The 17252-nt window shown below is 40.6% G+C and overlaps 1 protein-coding gene and 1 long non-coding RNA gene across 3 annotated transcripts in view; one reads left to right on the top strand and one right to left on the bottom strand.

Annotated features, from left to right (window-relative positions):
- Positions 1-2472: 2472 nt before the first annotated feature.
- On the bottom strand, positions 2473-8265 carry LOC135329349 (uncharacterized). The gene is made up of 2 exons (XR_010390761.1): positions 7087-8265; positions 2473-6234 (listed from the first exon to the last, which is right to left on the bottom strand). It is a non-coding gene; the product is annotated as an uncharacterized LOC135329349 (long non-coding RNA).
- A 100-nt stretch (positions 8266-8365) lies between these two features.
- Positions 8366-17252, top strand: part of DMXL2 (Dmx like 2) — a 60852-nt gene continuing 51965 nt past the window's right edge. For both annotated transcript variants that reach the window (XM_064517352.1, XM_064517353.1), the window contains exon 1: positions 8366-8636. In XM_064517352.1, coding sequence (XP_064373422.1) covers positions 8550-8636 — 87 coding nt within the window. In that variant the 5' untranslated portion in view covers positions 8366-8549. The remainder of the gene's footprint in view (positions 8637-17252) is intronic.

Raw genomic sequence — 17252 nt, forward strand, 5'->3', positions numbered from 1 at the left:
CTGTTTGTGGTTGTAGGAATATCAAGGAGATGTTTTTTATATGCATTCATCTTTATTACAATCTCAGAGTTGTCTGCCAGATTGGAACAAACAGTTCATACCCCAGAATAATCCTAGAGATTTTCTCAATGTTATAACACAAGGATGCAAGCAAGTTTCACTTTAATGCATATTGCAGCATTCTTCAGATCAGCCTGAAGAATATATAGTAACATCCATACATTTCTTATCAATATGCTGACTTGAGAATCATCAATCCTCAACACTCTGCACTGAGAATCTCCAGTTGGAAATCTGTGCAGACCTCTCACATTCTCTGGAGAGAAGGTACAAAGAACTGAGCTGCTCTACATATAATCTTCTGGGAAATATATTTAGTTTATTATAAACAATAACTTGCTTATTACATGAGTAATATAAATCCCTCAATAAGTCAGTCACCAGTTTAAAACTATGAAGTTTTAAACTTCATAGTTTAAGGTCACAGACCACAGGCAGCATCCTTGAGCTTACCTCTGAGAAACCTCATGTGAGGCATGATTTATTTTAGCAAGTGAATACCTGGATAGCACTTTGCTCTTGAAATATACTCCTTAGATGCCACTTCTAGAGTGTAATTCACAAGTAAATGGTGCATGTACTTTAAACATTAAAGCTCTCCTCTATATATTACTGCAAAAAACGTGAAAGGCTCTTCTGTTGACTCAAAGTATGAGCAGGTGTTAAACCAAGCAGCCTCTGCTGAAGTTCACTGAACTCCACTGCAGTTACAGCTCACTAATTCCCCAAACGATACACACAAAGATGCACCTCTACCAACCTGAGGAGGAAGTTCAGATGGCAACAGCTCTAGATAAAATATACTATGATTAACTGGGCTCAAGGACAAAGTGTATGCAGAGGTCTCAGCTGCAGGGTTATTTGGCACTTTGTGTCTTGATTTATATAATTCCTGTGATTTGGGTTTTCTAACTTCAACTACAAGCTCCACAGGACATACATTAGAGATCTGAGGCATTCACTGTAATAAAGGAGCAAAGAAAGGTACAGCCCCAGCTTATTTTGAGCAAGTCTGAATGCTCTTTAAGTAAACTGGCCACTTGCAACTTAAGGCACTGTCACTTATACAGAAGTATCACCTAGAACACCCAGTCATCCGAAGTCAGTGTCAAACATCAAGCATGTACATAACAGTCCCTTCCCTAGTAAGTCAATTAGCAACTGATACAGAACACACACGACTCCGTGCCTCAAAATGGTTTCTGGTATCTTTAAAATCAGTACAGAAAATGATTAACAATTCTTTCATCGAGAAAACCCAGTAACTAAAACCTAGCTCATTAAAAATAGTTTGTTGGCCTCACTGCTGCTTGCCAAGTCCATTTTATACGGGATAAAAAAGTCCAGCTGAATAATATACAGTGGTGCATCTACATATACTATTCCACTGAATTCAGTTTTGAACTATAGGGGCATAGCAGTTCTTTGCTCCTTAGGGCTGCAGAGCAGCCAGGTCAGAGGTATTTGACAAATGAGTTCAGTAAGGAGAATTTAACTTCCCATTTCATGGCAGATTTTGCATTTCCAAGAGTTTATTCTCATTGATATGGCAGGGAAGGAGAATGCCAGATTCCCATAAAGCCCCAGCTATCACTAAATGTGTGCTCAGTTCTATAGTCCCCAGCTTATTAAAAGTCATTAGACAAGAGAACATCTGTCATGTTTTAAAAATAAATTCATTCCATCACTAGAATCGGTGAAAGATGCTTCAGACTCACATTAGTAAGAAAGAATACTGCTAACTGCTTTACTCCATTTCAAATGTTTCATGTGTGTCCTGACAGGCTCACTGGAAATGCACAGAGTGAGTTAAAAACTTGTGGTCCTACAACTACTGACAATGAATGTTTTTGCGCTGCTTAAGCCACACCCTGTGTCAGCACATCAGCTTGTTTTCAACACAGGACAATGCCACTGGGTTAATTAGCAATGGTTGAGCTGGAGTGTCAACAAGGTCAGGAAGTTTACGCTACTGACATGAATACTGAAGAGTTAATGATTAGATACTCCAGAGAATTACGAAACTGAATAAAACCTTCAACTCAGCAGCTGGCATACAGTACATCAATTACACTGTACAGTGACATGTTATACATAGGGGGCAACTTCATAGTCCAGTTTTACATACCTCATTTTATACTGTATTCCCTGCAGAGTCAAGAAAGAGGCAAGTTCTTCCAGAGGGCAGTTTGAAAAAACTGTACTTACTCTGCATGAGCTCTGTTACTCACACATGCTTTTTACATGCTCACCAGAGCATATAAAGAACAAAAGTTACATGATGTGAATACTGTTTCCACTCCTCTTCCTAACTGAATTCAAAAACACCTTTATATTGAAAGATACTGGTTACTGTTTTCTTTAATATTGCAAACAGAGGGGAAAAAAGTTCATAGTGATTTAACAGCTAAATCCATATGCCATTTCATACTTTATTTGCACCTGCAGTTCAAAGGAGAGAGAAGTGACAGCCATAGTGTTAAGTGCTTGATTCTTTTTACTTACAATTTAAAAAGCAATCTTTGGAAGCATAGCTAATATAACAAAAGGCTCAGTGTAGCTGAAGTTTTATCAAACCAGTAAGTCTGAAGAATCTGCTGATTCAGGATACATTAAGGTACTTTTAGAAAATAAGTTAGACAGAATGACAAAGCAAGGAAAACGTAGATGTATATAGTGCTTTAAAAAGTCTGCATAAGTGCCAGTAAAATTCAAGAATGGTACTGAGTTGAAAGCAAAAAGGAAATAAAACAAAGTGATTCCCTTACAGATTCTTCTTCTGGGGTAGGAAGTGCAATTAAAGAATAGTTATCTCATTCAGTTAGGATGCATTAGCAGCAAGACAACTTTGAAGGTGAAGAAATAAAAAGAAGAAAAACCACACAAGAATTACTGAGAAAGAACAAATCTAAAATTACTTTTCCGCTGAGGACAAGTTTTCCAAATGTCTGCCCAAAGTGTTTTGGCATAAGTTCCCCAGAAGAGCTTTTATTTCAAGTCTTCCTCAGCCTTGTTGAGTTCTTCCTGTGGTTCTTATAAAACTGGTGGTGCTGAAGACCCCATCTGCACCCAAAAACACTGTCATCAGAAGTTTGTAACAGGGGGCTTCTTCTGGTCTTCTCCAGGTCCTGAGTATGAGGCCTTTTACTGTAAATAACCCCATGCAACAGTTTTCATTACATCCTTAAGGACAGGAATGCCCACCTTTGACAGATGCAGAATTTAAATTCTTGGAGCAGCATGATGCAACTCAGTTTCATTTCACCCTTAAAATATTTCAGGATTTAAGCATTTATGGTGGGAGTTTTTTTGTTTTGGTTTTAATTAAAGAGATGGGAAAATCCTGACATCTTTCACATATACCTAGTGCCTTCAGAACACTGTCGGATAAAGAATGCTTCTTCATTTGTCAGGAAAATCATTTGTATGAGACTGGCAATACAAACATTTGTCATTCTACTGAATCATCATTTAGAGCAGAAGTTAAAGAACATGTACTTAGAATCTCTCCAGTGAATTCAAAAATGACCATGTGCATTTATTTCTATTTTCCAGATGCCTGACAGATGCATTGAAAGCCAAGACCCACAGAAGAACAGAACTTGCACAGATACAGAGTATTATTCCTCCTTCCAAACAAAGGAAAATATTCCCATTAAAACAATACTTCTTCCTACTGCATATTAAGGTCTAGATTCTCAGAAAGTGATTCCATCAAATACACTGTTGAAGTGTCATTAGATTTCTATATAACATAAGCACTCAGAGAGCACACAGCTGAAATTCAGGCCACAGGACTAGTTAATATTTAATCCTATGCCATTGAAGTCCAGTGTCTTATCACATACCACTACTAGCAGTGATTTAGGTTTGCTTCACCTCCGCTTGCTTAGCATCCCAAGTATTTATAACTGAACAAACACCAAACACCACAATAATTTCTTGGAAAAAATCCCATCTCACCCCCCCAAAAAAACCTCTACCAGTCTGGAGCTGGCACCACAATTAGATTCCTTGTAGGAAAGACACTGGCAAGAAAACAAACGCTTAGAGGCTCCTGAAGAGAATGAGGAGGCAGCACTCCTACATGCAGCCTTCCTTAGCCATAGGAAGAGGCAGCCAAGTCAAGCAAGTGCCTCAGCTCCTCTTTGCCATTTTAATTTTATGTCCTTTTTACTACCACACCACTCAATTGGATTAGACTGTTTAATCATTAGTTCTTTCCTTCATAAGTACCTGATTGTGCTTTAAGAAAAATTTCTTGAAAAGCTGCATTTTAGTTGCAACTTTTAATGCTATCAGTTGTGTTCCCCCTCCACCCCCCAAAATCTCCCTCAGCTCTACTCTTCAAAATTAAAGTCTGGGCAATTATTCTACAGGAGAGTAATGGTCCAGATTGGGGAAGATTGATAGATACCTATCTGCTACTGGAAGTCTTCAGCATTTAGGTACTCTTGAGGAAGTGCAACTCTCAGTTTCCATAAACACGATCTTCTAAAAATATCTAAGCAAAAATTGTGCTGTAACAAGGTCTTTTCAGGAGTATAGAAGAAGTAACCATCCTTCATAGGTTAATGGATATTGCTATAGAAGACCTTAAAGACAATGAACAGTTTAAGAAGGAAGATGGATATGGGGGCAATCTTGTTCTGAATCTATATGGTAATAATGCTATAACAAGAGAAACACATTCTAGTTTAGAAGTTAACAGCAGAGAAGAGGTGCACACCTCAGATTGAAGCACATGGCTTTCTCCAAGTAACAGCTGAATTTGAGTTCACAAAAACAAGAGGCAACTAGCTTTCCTTCAGGGAAAGAGGCAGACAATTTTTTGAAGAACATGGTGAAGATTTGAGACAATCATCATGAATCATGGAGAAAACATTCACAGAATCGCATAAGCATCGTGCTCAAAAGTTCTCCATCTCTTCGGGGCAGAAGCCTTTAGCAGCAGAGAAAACTGACAGGAGTGATCCTAAGAGGGGATGTTCTCACACTGCAAGATACCAAGGCTGGAATGCAGCATTTTGTTTTTGAAATAAAATGCAATCCAGCATAGGTATTTATCTTGCATGATGTCTCTTTGGAGACTTGCTCCCAAGGCTGTGTGCAGCACATTTCTTTTGTATGTGCTTTAGAATTTCTTCCCTTTGCAAATACAATATTATATTCTTTTTAACCATTTACTAATTCCCATAAACCACCCTGCCTTTTGCAGAAAGGAAGATTTTTTTTCCCTTCTCTATATATACTAGAGAAACCCAGAAGAAGTCATTATAGATTTTATAATCATGGTTTCTGCATCAAAGCATATTTCCTTCTGCTTTTTATATCATACCATCTTCTTTTGCCAAGTGAAAATACTTCTTCCTACAGCAAACAGAACCAAGTTACTTCTCCATAGTGTCAGTGGGGCTCAGTGGATGATTTCTTTCTTTTGCCTCCCTCTTTTTAGAAGCAGTGGGAAGGACATCTCAACTTCTAAATATCTATAGTGGTGGGGGGTTTTTTGGGGTGTAGTTTGGAGAAGACAAATCAGTAGTCATCTTTATATATGATCCACACAAGGTCTCAAGAGGTCATCTAATCTATCTCACTAGACCAAGCATTCCTAACACATACTTAAGCCTAAGGTGCTGCTCAAAAAGCAGCTTATCATAAATTAAATAGAACTTTTGGTTCCAGCAATCACTGTCTTGCAGTAACAGAACTTCCCCTCCCACAACTCCAACTAATTTCAAGCCAGAGCAGGGAATTCCTGTGCAAACAGCTTCCAGCAGAGGTACTATACTTTCCTTTCTTTGTACTCCTAAGAAAAAGAGTAATTGAACAAAGCAACCAGCTAATCAGGAGCAAAAAGAAAAGTTAAGAGAATGAAAGCTCCCAAATTTTGGTGGGTTTTTTTTTTTTTTTTTGATAAAGAAACATTGTTTTCTGCTCTTGGGCATAAAAAAAAAAAAGAGATCACTGTTATGTATTAAAAAAATTATAATGTGAGATATTTAAATCACTAGTAAGAAAGAATCAGTTAAGGTAAACACAACTGGATCTGCAAGCAAAATTCAGGTGAAACTACTTGCCTCCAGGAAGAATGTGAAGGCCATATCTGCAGATACTTGCCAAACAATCGTTGCTCAAAGCTCTGTGCCCACAGGTGATCATGTCTACAGGTTTCTACAGCCAGAAATAGAGTATTTTACTATTAAACCCACAATTCAGCATTATTTTCACTTTAAAAAGGAATCTTTCTTACTTCAGAGTAACATGCATTCTCTGTCCCACAGTAAAGTCTCAATATAATTATAACACCTTGCAGAAGTCAAACACTGAAAAAGTTTCTCACCAACCCAAACAAGAAGATGGAAGTTTTCTCACAGCTGGTACATGCCCAAGAGTTACTGGCAGCCTTACTCTCATTAGGTAATAGAAGACTGGGCTCAAAACCAAAATTCTCACTAATCATATTGGCCACCCAGGAAGACTGAAGTAATCCTGCAGGTACTCTGCTTAAACTTAAGCCTTCTTGCTGTCAAAACCAGATAGCTCTACCACATCAAGCAGGTGATAACACTTTGCTCTAGGTCATACTGTTCTCATGTGATCCTACTTAATATTACAACTGCCTGTGCTAATTATCCATCCAAAGGCCAGCTGTCTTTTCAAGCATTATGTGGACTTCACTCCATTGATTTTCAAAAACACTGTTTATGCCTCCAAATCATACTGTATTTGAAAAAAATCTCACCTAAAATAAAAATCAGTTCCAAGTTAGCAAACATTTTGCACAGAAGAGCATTGAATCAAAGTTTATGGAATAGTAAGCATCAGTAGAAATATATGAAAGTTATAAATTAGTTTATGTAGCCAGTCCAACAGAAGATTAAAATGGTTTTTCTCCCATCCCACCCCAGCTAGAGGTGCTGCTCCCTTTAAACAAAGATTTCTATTGGCTTGCACAGCAGTAGATTCAAATATTATGATGACTGTGTTTTTCCATTCAAAAATAACTGATACATCTTCATTTACCTCTACATTCTGATTAAGCTCACTTGTTCGTACAACACATGCTTTCAAGAAGCAATAAAATGCAAAGTGAATCCTGCAGTCCTCGGTCAGGCAAAGCTCTCAGACTCATTCTTACCAATAGCACAACTGCAAGAGCACCATATTCACCTAGTACAAAAAAAGATGGAGAGTTTTCCTTATACCAGGACACACTGCATACAAAGTATTTTTTCCCCTTCAGAGTTTACCATTCCTCCCAACAAGTTTCCAGGACCCAGCCTCCTTCACACTTCCAAGACTGAGAAGGACAGGCATATTTAAAGGTTTTTGGTCTCAAAACTAAGTTCTGGGCAGTTATTACAAATAATTGATAAAAACCTCATCATGTTTTCCTGTGAGGCTACATAAGGTGCAAAAAACAGAACCAAACATGTTTATCAAACAAGGTGCACCCCACCCCTTCTTACTGTTCTTTTGTGGGCATTAGTGGTAGTTTTCTCACGATAGCGCCTGTAAATGGAGACTTCATACAGCCCAGAAACGTTTCTCCCCATCCCCACTAGCACACAAGCGATTCTCTCTGCTCGTGTCGCTGGCCCCGCTCCTCGAGGGCGCAGGGCGCGGGCCGGCCGCGCTGCCGCTACCTGCCCGGGCGCTGCCGCCCCACGCGCTCCGCTCGGGCCTGACCGGCGCCGGGAGGGGCGAGGCCGCCAGGCGCCAACAGCCTCCTCAGTGCTTCGGGGCGTCACCACACGCGAGGGCGCGCGAAGCGGCGGCGACCCCTCCCAGGCACCGCACTCGCTCTCCCTCCCGCGGCGCCAGGCGGGGCGGCTGCCACACGCCGCTCACGCCTTTTCCTCGCCGGGAGGAGACTCCGCTCCGCGGCGCGGCGCTGCCCACCCCAGCCGGGCGGGGACCCGCCGCCGGCCCGCCTCACGCCCCGCAGGCGTGGAGCACCCCCCGCCCCGTGAGGCGCCCTGCCGCTGTCTCACCTCGAGGCGCGAGCCTGGCGCGCCGCATCCCGCGGTTTCTAGCCGTCCCTCCCTTCTCTTTTAAACCCGGCGCTCTGCTCCTGCCCCGCTACACCGCCCGCCTGGGGCCGCCCCGCGCGCGCAGCCGCCCGCCTCACTCCCCTCACGGCGGGCCTCCCCCCCGCCCCGCGCCCAACGGCCTCGCGGGCGCGCGCGCGCAACGGCTCCCCCAACTGCCGCCGCGGCGCGGGCGGGGCGGTGCCTGCGCGCGCCTCACCTGACTCGGGCGCCGCCCGGCGCGTGCGCCGCCCCCTCTCCTCCCCTCCCCCCGCCCCACCCCGCCCGCGCGGTGCGGCGCGCGGCCGCAGGCTGCAGCGCGCGCGCTCGCGGCGGCGCCGCGGAGGGCCGTGGCCCCGCGAGGCGAGCGGGAGCGCGGAGCCATCCGGGTCTCGCTCGGTGCCGGCGGAGGCGAGGGCAGCGGCGCGGCGGGCGCCGGGAGGGCGCGGGGCCGCGATGCATCTCCACCAGGTGCTCACCGGCGCCGTCAACCCCGGCGACAACTGCTACTCGGTGGGCAGCGTTGAGGACGTCCCCTTCACGGTAACGGCGGCGGCGGCGGGGGGATTAGCCGGGGCGGGGGCGGGCGGCGCCACGGCAGCGCCGTGAGGGGAGCGGGGCCCAGGGGGCCGGCGGGGGGAGCGGCCTGGCGCTGCGGCGCCGCAGCGCGGGGCGGGCGGGCGGGAGGGAGCGACCCGGCGGGGCGTCGCGGCCCCGCGCCGGCTGCGGGAGGGCGGCGGGTGCGGCCGGCCCTGCTGCGGGCCCGGAGCGGGGCGGCGAGCGGGGACAGCCCGGAACGGCACGTCCGCAGGTCTCCGGCTGGATCCTTTATTTATTTATTTATTTAATGACGGGCGCCGTGGCCCTCTTGCGAAGAGGAGCGATTCTGTTGCACCCGGCTTCGTAAAGATCCTACGGACCCGCTACGGACGAGCGTGGGGCCTCCGTGGCAGTGGTTGACAGAACACAAACGTCTGTGTCAAAAGCTCCTCTTAAATTAGAGGAGAAAATAGACAAAAAGAGAAATATTCAGCAGATTTCAAGAGTCCAGTAACGTATTATCTAAATTTATCATCCCCTGATTATTTCTCCTTTTGCTGTTAGTGGCGACTGTTTTAGCTTATCATGTGCTTGCATGGTTTTAATGAGTGATCAGCTTCTGCAGTGTTTAGCACAGTGTAATCTAATCAGTATTTTATTATTTGGGAATAAATTGTCTCATTACATTTAGTGTTAACAGTTACAAGATTCGCACTAACCAATTCCAAACTGAATGACACAGAGCATCATTCTTAGTCTAGTATGATGCTCAGGGGACTAGTCGAACATTTAAAGCTTACTTTGGATTATCACAGGTGTGTAATTTGAGTAATGAATGCTCAAAAGTCATCAGAAATAAAAAGATGCCAGCTCTTTCTGTATTTTCCCTGTTCTGCTGCTGCGCAGCTATACTGATGTTAAAGGAACCTCTGTTACTTTTGATACTCATATATGAATATTCATATACTATTTTGTTTCTTTTTATTGTGATAACTTGGAAATGCCAACCAATTGGTATTATAAAATACAACTTTATGTTAAACCTCACTGCAGTTGTGACAACATCAAAAATGAATATGATATATTATAGTTCACACGAGAGTTTTCCAAGAATAAAAGTTACATTTTAAAAAAATGCACAACCATTTGGTAGTACGCTTTAACTGTGGAATTTGCATGTAGTAATGCACCTCATTCTCTTCTCTGGCTGCTGCATCCAGTTTTATTATAGCACCTTAAAGAACTAAAAGATGAGTGTGCTTTAAGAAATATATTTCACAGCTGTAACTTTCATCTTCTTATTTCCTCCTCTTTCTATGTATTTGTGGTATTATTTCCTACTGTTCCAGACCTTGATCCTGCAATAAGCTATGCAGTAAGATCATCTGCTAGCACAGAGTTCAGGCCCCTGTATCCAGATGCACAGGAAATTGGTCACCTGCGTGACTCTCCGTGGCACCATCATCTACCCATTCACTGCAGATGACACTTTCATTGGTGCCTAACCTTAAATACTGTTGGTCAACATTGATAAAACTGTACTGACCTTGCTCCATACTCCCAAACCATTGAGCCGTTTGGAGCCATAGCTTTAAATTAGATCCTGGAGGAGGAGTCGCAGTTTAGGGAAGGGAGCATCTGTATTTGTGATAGGGCCTGACTCTACAGACATATGCTAAAGACGTAACATCTGTCAACTGAACACAGCTAGAAGCAGACCAGTAAAAGGCAGGTGGTTAAGGGGGACCTACATGGTATATGCTGTACTATATGAAGTTAGATTGAGGCAGAGAAACCACTGTCTAAATGTGCTTGCTCATGTTTTTGCTGATGTTAGGGCATTCATTTAAAACGTGTGAGAACTAGTTCAAAATTGCTACAACCAATTCATCATGTGGACTTGCAAATATCATAGTTGTCTTTGTGCAAAGAAAACGCTCTAATCACAAGGATATTGTGATAGTGTCTCAATCACTCATGTTAAAGTTATTCCACTTAGAAGCAGAATAGTGACTTGAATATGTGTATTCACTGGCTAATAGTTTTAGCGATATTTCCTATTTTCTTGAGGAAAAATGTCTTCTTAAGATGAACCTGCTTAGATGCCTAACTCCAGTGATCTTAGGATTCTGAGAGAAGGGATGCATTTTTTTCTGACCTGCTCAGGGACATTGCAGTCCTCTCGTTCTTCTTTATCGTTTCCTTTCCTCGGTGGCATGCTCTTGGCTAGTTTAAATGTCTCCTTGCTGGGGATACAGCTAGGCTAAATTCTAAGTTAATGTAGTCAGAGCTAAGATATGTTCAGTGCAGCTGGACTTTTTTCAAGCTTTGAAAGTCATTTAGGTGTTCTGAGAATGAGAAAGGGAAAAGAAATAATTTTTCCAGTAATATTTTTACTTTCTAAAAATAAGTATTAGGGCCTTTATAAAATGAATAAATAGAGCTAGTTGTCTTTCTCTGTTGTTTTTAAAACTCTGGCCAGATTCGGATAAATTCGTGCACAAACGGCAAGTATGCTTGCTAGAGTTTATGAAGGCTGGTTACAAAGGTTTTGCGTGTCTCTGTCTGAAATGCACACAGTGTTCTTTCCTCCCTGTGCTCCCACATCTGCCCACAACAATCTTGACATACATCTTGTATTTCCCACATGAGAAATGAAATGCAAGAGGTGTTTGGTTAACGAACTGGCTCGTGGATATTGTAGCAGTGTTGTACCCAGTCTAGCAGAGTGGGTAATAAACAGAAAAAATTGTTTGAAGGGTGATTAGAAGCAAAATAGCTTGATAATGCTTCACGAAGCAGTCTCGTCAGCCTCCCTCAGTTCGAGCTTCAGACAGGACACAGCAGAAGCAAAGGGTTTAAGTACTAAATGATGAAGGTTATAGTTTCGTCATTTCTGGTAATAATTCTGTGCACTATTCAAGTTGCTTTTAAGCAGGGCTTCGTGTCTCATTTCAGCAAATACTGTTCACCATGTTTTACAGAGGAATTTACAGAAGTTATAAAGTGGTCAGAGTTGAGCTTTTTTAAAAACAAAAAGCCTTACGAAGCACACACTCCGCTTAGACAGAAAAGGGGTAACTCCTGGTACGTCATTTGAACATTGGAGTCTAACTCACAGCTCATACATTTTTAAAGATAGTAAACTATCTGTATTTTTCAAGCCATGGTTGATTTGAATTAGCTTTTATTATTAAGCAGCCTTTTTAAATGGAGCCAGTTTCAGTCACTGACCCTAACTCCGGGTGTGCTGTGTGGTACCAGTCTAACATTCCAGGATGTCGAACAAGGTGGTTCCATGGAAAGAAGCCAGGCTGCTCAGATTGTGTTTACGTGACTTTTGTCCTTTGTCCAAAATCAAGGTGTTTTTTTTTTCTCTGAAACTCTGAACAGAATGTAGCTGTTTTTAAGGTCAGTCTAGGTTTGAAAAAAAAAAATTGAAACCAATTCATTTGTACTGACCGCAAGTGAGGAGTTAAACTCACTAGGTCAGTTACTTACAGGTTGGATTCTGTATGGATAAACATTCCAACAACTGCTTCCTGTCCAACAAATAGAAGATAATGGAAGATTTACTTCATGTAAAGAGTGTCATTAAATGCACAAAATATGAAAATTGAAACATTGTTATTAGTGGAAAAACAGGAATATCAAATTTTATCTGTATCAGTACATAAGAACTTTCCTGACGGAAGTGAAATATTTTAAATATATGATTGATCATTTTTGAAGAAAAGAGACAAACTTCTTTGCATCTTCCATGCCAGTGCTAACACTTGGCCTGGAACTATGTAATGAATTTTAGACACTGTTGTGGAGGAGGTTACACGCTCACACTTTCACTTTTTTTTCTTAGTGAAAAAAAGCAAAATCTTCACCCAAAGCTTTGTCAACAAGATACAGCAATTCAGAACAGGTTTCCTTCTCTGCTATAGGGAGTTCCCCACTTCCCTACTTCATCCTTCTTGAAAATTGCTTCTTACACCCCTTATTTGCAAATCCCTGTCAGTTTTTCTTTTCACATATGGATACCTTCCCAATGTGTTGTGTTTATGTGAACTGGATTACAGACTCTTAATATCTGAGTCCTTACTACTTATGCTCTGCTGCTCTGCATGTGAACATATTGTAAAGTGTTCAACTGCAAATTTGTCTCAAATGTCCATTTAGAAAAACCTGTTCTAAAGGTACGTGCTAGAAGTGGGCTTTTTTGCAGTTATTTTGGTAGGTTGTATTGAACATATGTAAATTACTGGGACCTGGGGGGGGGGGGGGGAGTGAAAATGTTGTGTCTGTTGATGCAAGTTTGGAAGTATTTCAGAATGCAGGTGTCTTCGTTGTTTGTTGGGAGGCACAGAAATTTCTGTTTACTATCCATAGCTTATTGAAGCCAGAAATTTAGAAATAAGTGTTGCTATATAGGAGGAGTGCTAGAAGTTTTAGATGATCTCAGAAGGCCAACACAAGCTTTAATTGAGGCTTTAATATAGGTTTTAATTTATCTGTTTAAGTTTGGAGGTTTATGAACTTTTTTTTAATACCATTGTTGGCAGAATCTCTTTCTTCCTCATTTACCATCTTGAAGTGCCTCTGTACCCCTAATAGTACATACACAGTGGAGCTTGAGAACTTCTAATCTATTTTACTCATGTTAAGTTTGCAAGATTTGCAGAGGTATTACAAAAAAGTTATAGAAAGAGGAGCAGCATTTTATATAGAGAGGAAAATATTTTTATAATAAAAAAGATGAGACTGTGTGAAGGAATAACTGTTTTTGTGACTGACAGTTCAAGCTTTCAACATTAAAATTAGAGAACCAAACAAGAAAACATGGGAGGCTGAAAAAGTGATATACACATGTTGCTTTCGTATTATCTAAGAAATGAGAATATAGCATAAACTAACTGATACAGTGTGGGTCACAATGTCCTGCTTCTTCACAGACAAAGCTCTTGCATTCAGTTAGAGCTTTGTCACTGTTCATTTCAGTGGTCCCGTATCTTGACAGTCAGAGCAGCCATTGGCAAGCTGCAGCTTATTAGTTGCTTATGGATCTTGCAAGTCATCCTTGCTTTCTGGCAATCTTGCAACTCTATTTAATTTTCTCTTTGAAGTTATCAGTAACAGTAGAAATAGAGGTTGGCAGATACTCCATGTGGGTGGTGCTTACTCTGCTTACTTCATACAGTGACAACTTATAATTCTGTTTATCTAAGACTTCTGCACTGTTCTCACCCATTACAGTATTTCAACATCTTATTTTCCATCTTTCCTTTTTGCACGGTTTACAGATTCTTCCATTCCTCTTAACAGGTTATGCAGATTGTTAGTCTGTTGCCACAAGTATTGTGGCCGCTATTCTTTTAGCAAAAGAGAGCTGTGGTGATGTAAATGATTTCACAGGTGTTGTCAGTTGAATTCTTAAGAGGAACTACCATTGTTAAATATTATGATGCTTCTTTATTATTTGTCAATGTAGGATGCATCTACTGCATTACCACTAAAGGAATGAAAGAATAAAATAAAAAGAGGATTTGATAGAAATGTTTATGTTTTGTTCAAATATAAACATGTTAATATATGGAGTTATTAGAAAAGCCTCATAACAGTAATCAAGTGGGAAACTTGTATTTAGACATGTAATGTGAGTATCAATGCAGAAAAGAGTCGACCTTTTCAGTTTTGAAAATTTTGGAGACTCTGGAAGTGAAAAAGTGGACATGTATTTTAGAGAAGGACAGGTTTTCTTAATGGTGAGATTATAATAAATGTACTCCTGAAAGTAATTTAAGTTTTAAAGTTATATACTTTAGATAAAGTTACATACTTTTAATGTATTTTTAAGAACTAAGAAACACACTCAGAATAAACATCCACACTAAGAAAATGACCCAAGAATGAAGAGACAGCACTTACTCAAAGAATCTAGAGCTGAAGGTCATTATCGGACTAAATCCTCTGTTGGCATAAGGCACTTAGGTGTGCCGAGTCAGTTGCTGGTGCAGTGCCAAACAGGCAAGAACAGGAGTGACAGCAAGAAGATTTCACAGTTTAGGGAAGAGATCTCTACATCTTCATGATTCTTTAAGAAAAGTATACATTTTCTACTGTAATCCCCCTTTTTACTTCTTTAAAAAATAGGCTAAATAGTACAATGAGTCAGAAAAATACTCTGTTGCTGTAAGTGGGGATAGGGGGAAGGAGAGGAAGGAAACAAAATTTAAAAACCAAGATACTAAATTCTCTTGCTTCAGAAAGTCAACAAACATATAATATAGAAGGTATAAAATCTGTTCTGGTTCATGCATAGTCAACTATATATATATATTTATATATGTACACAAGTTTAAAACCAGTAAGCATAATTAAATTACCATGGAGAAGCCCTTCCCTTTCCCTGTATTATTTCTGAGTCACATGTTCATATCCCTTCCTAACAGGATTGCAGCTAATGATGAATCTTGATTAATTAAATTTTAAATTTGTATGTGAAGTTAGAAATGCTAACAATCAATAAATAGGGTATCTGAAAGTTTAAAGGCCTGGTTTAGAGTAGATCAGTGCCTTTTTCTTTTACTGTATCAAACAACAATTTAAATTGCCTCTTAATAGGTTCCTCTTAGTAGTTATGAGGCAGACTGCCTGCTGAAATGAAACTGACGGTAAACGAGTCTTTCAGTTCTTTGCTGTATTAATTGCTCACCCTTTGCATTAAGTACTAGGAAGGTAATTGCTTGTGAACGTTAGAATTCTGGATGAATTATCGGAACAGAAGGACCTTCTTTTATTCTCCTGCCTACCTGTGGGCATTCATATCCTGGTCTCCATCTCCTTCCTACTTGTGAACATCTGCTGGCCTGGCTGGAATTCCACACCTTTGATAGCATTTCTTCTGCAAAAAAAATTCAATATAAAAAGTAGAACAAAAGCAGCTTTTCTGTTCACTGTCAAAACTTATTTCAGAATCTCAACTCTCTCCCCCACTTTCTGGAAAAATTCCCATTCCAGTTTAATAATAATTTATTCCCTTCCAAATAGGGATAGCCTAGTCATTAAGTAGTTAGGATATTCTGTTACATAGATAATCTCCCTGTAACCAGCTTTTGGTGGTTAGGTGTTAGTGGTAGGGTTTTTTCTTTCCTGTTTGCATTGTGAATAACTCCAGTATCAGTTCCTCATAGCTTCCTAGAACAACAGTCATGGGCTTGAAGTCTCAGAAAGACAAGACTGTATCCTTTTTTTTTTTTTTCTTTTTGTTAAGGTGGCTGTGGAAATCTTGTAGACAGTCTACATTTTGTACAGAGCTTTTATTTCTCTGTGTGCAACTGTATGGCTACTTTGCGTATTTGAATACTGCAGCTACATGTAAAACCAGCCTTTGTGTGTTCAGATGAGCATTTAGCTATATGTGGGACCACACCAATCCATGTGCATGTAAAGCTGTGATAATAATATTCACAAAAATAGAATATGATTGGATGCAAAATGTGCATAGGTACTGACCCTAAATGTCTTTGGATTGTGAAATCCATAAGCACATGAGGCTATATTCCTGGTTAATGATTGTGCTAGTGGACATCTAGTGATGCAACAAAATTTAAATGCCTAACAAAGACAAAAGAAGAACTGGAGTAATTATTTTTCTTATAAGTTTCTTTACAAGAACAGAGATTAATTATTTTGCTAGCAGTAAGGCCATTTATGCAAACACAGTGAATATTCGGCTTCATAAGAGCTAATTGTAAAACTCTTCATCATGGTTTTACTTTCTGAGGTCTCACTGTTTTTTAGTATTTTTTTTTCAGTTCTTGAGTTGGGAGACTTACTGTTCTCAGCTGAAATCTCACAATTCTTTGCTTTAAAAACAAAGATCCTGCATTACAGCAGTCTACACAGTCTATGATTCTTTAGCAGGCCCAACTGTTTGACATCTGTATAAGATTTATATTCAGAGCTGTGATTCTGAACAAATTATTAAAGCAAAAGTTGCTATTTATCCCAAGCAACATAATGTTTTAGGAAATGTTAGAATGAGAAAAGGCCTTCAGGCATAACTGTTATGAAATTTAGTGATCTACCTGAGGTGCGAAGTATCTGCTTTGCTGCTGCTGTTACTGTTACGTTTTGGGGTTTTTTTTTTTTTTTTTTTTTTTTTTTTAGCAGTGACTGTACTTTCACTAAATTAAGCCTTTTTCTTCACTTTTCCTCTTTTGTTGCTCCTTCCCAGAAGAATCAGATGTAGACATAAAAGGTCACGGCACCTCAGTTGTCCAGCCTAGTACCAGTGGTTATCTCACACCATTGTTTTAGGGGACTGGGTGACCATCAGGAGATGTCAATCCTATAAACCTAGAAAGCAGAAACCATATGGCATAGTACTGAGATAAACAGAAGTGCACACAACTTCTTGCACACTTCTTATAAAAATAATGCAGATAGCTTTTTTAATATGATGGACTTCTAAGAAGAGGGCCAGGACTCAGTAATATGGAAATTATTTTGAAAGAAGCAGGGAACAAGCTAACCTGAGAAAGCAATTTTATACCATCTGAAAGTAACTGTTGAGAGCTGGCACATTCCTTACTTATTTCAACTGTTGCAAAGATTTCTGTCTACTGT

The sequence above is a fragment of the Dromaius novaehollandiae genome, chromosome 10, assembly GCF_036370855.1.
Source record: "Dromaius novaehollandiae isolate bDroNov1 chromosome 10, bDroNov1.hap1, whole genome shotgun sequence".
Taxonomy (NCBI): Eukaryota; Metazoa; Chordata; class Aves; order Casuariiformes; family Dromaiidae; genus Dromaius; species Dromaius novaehollandiae.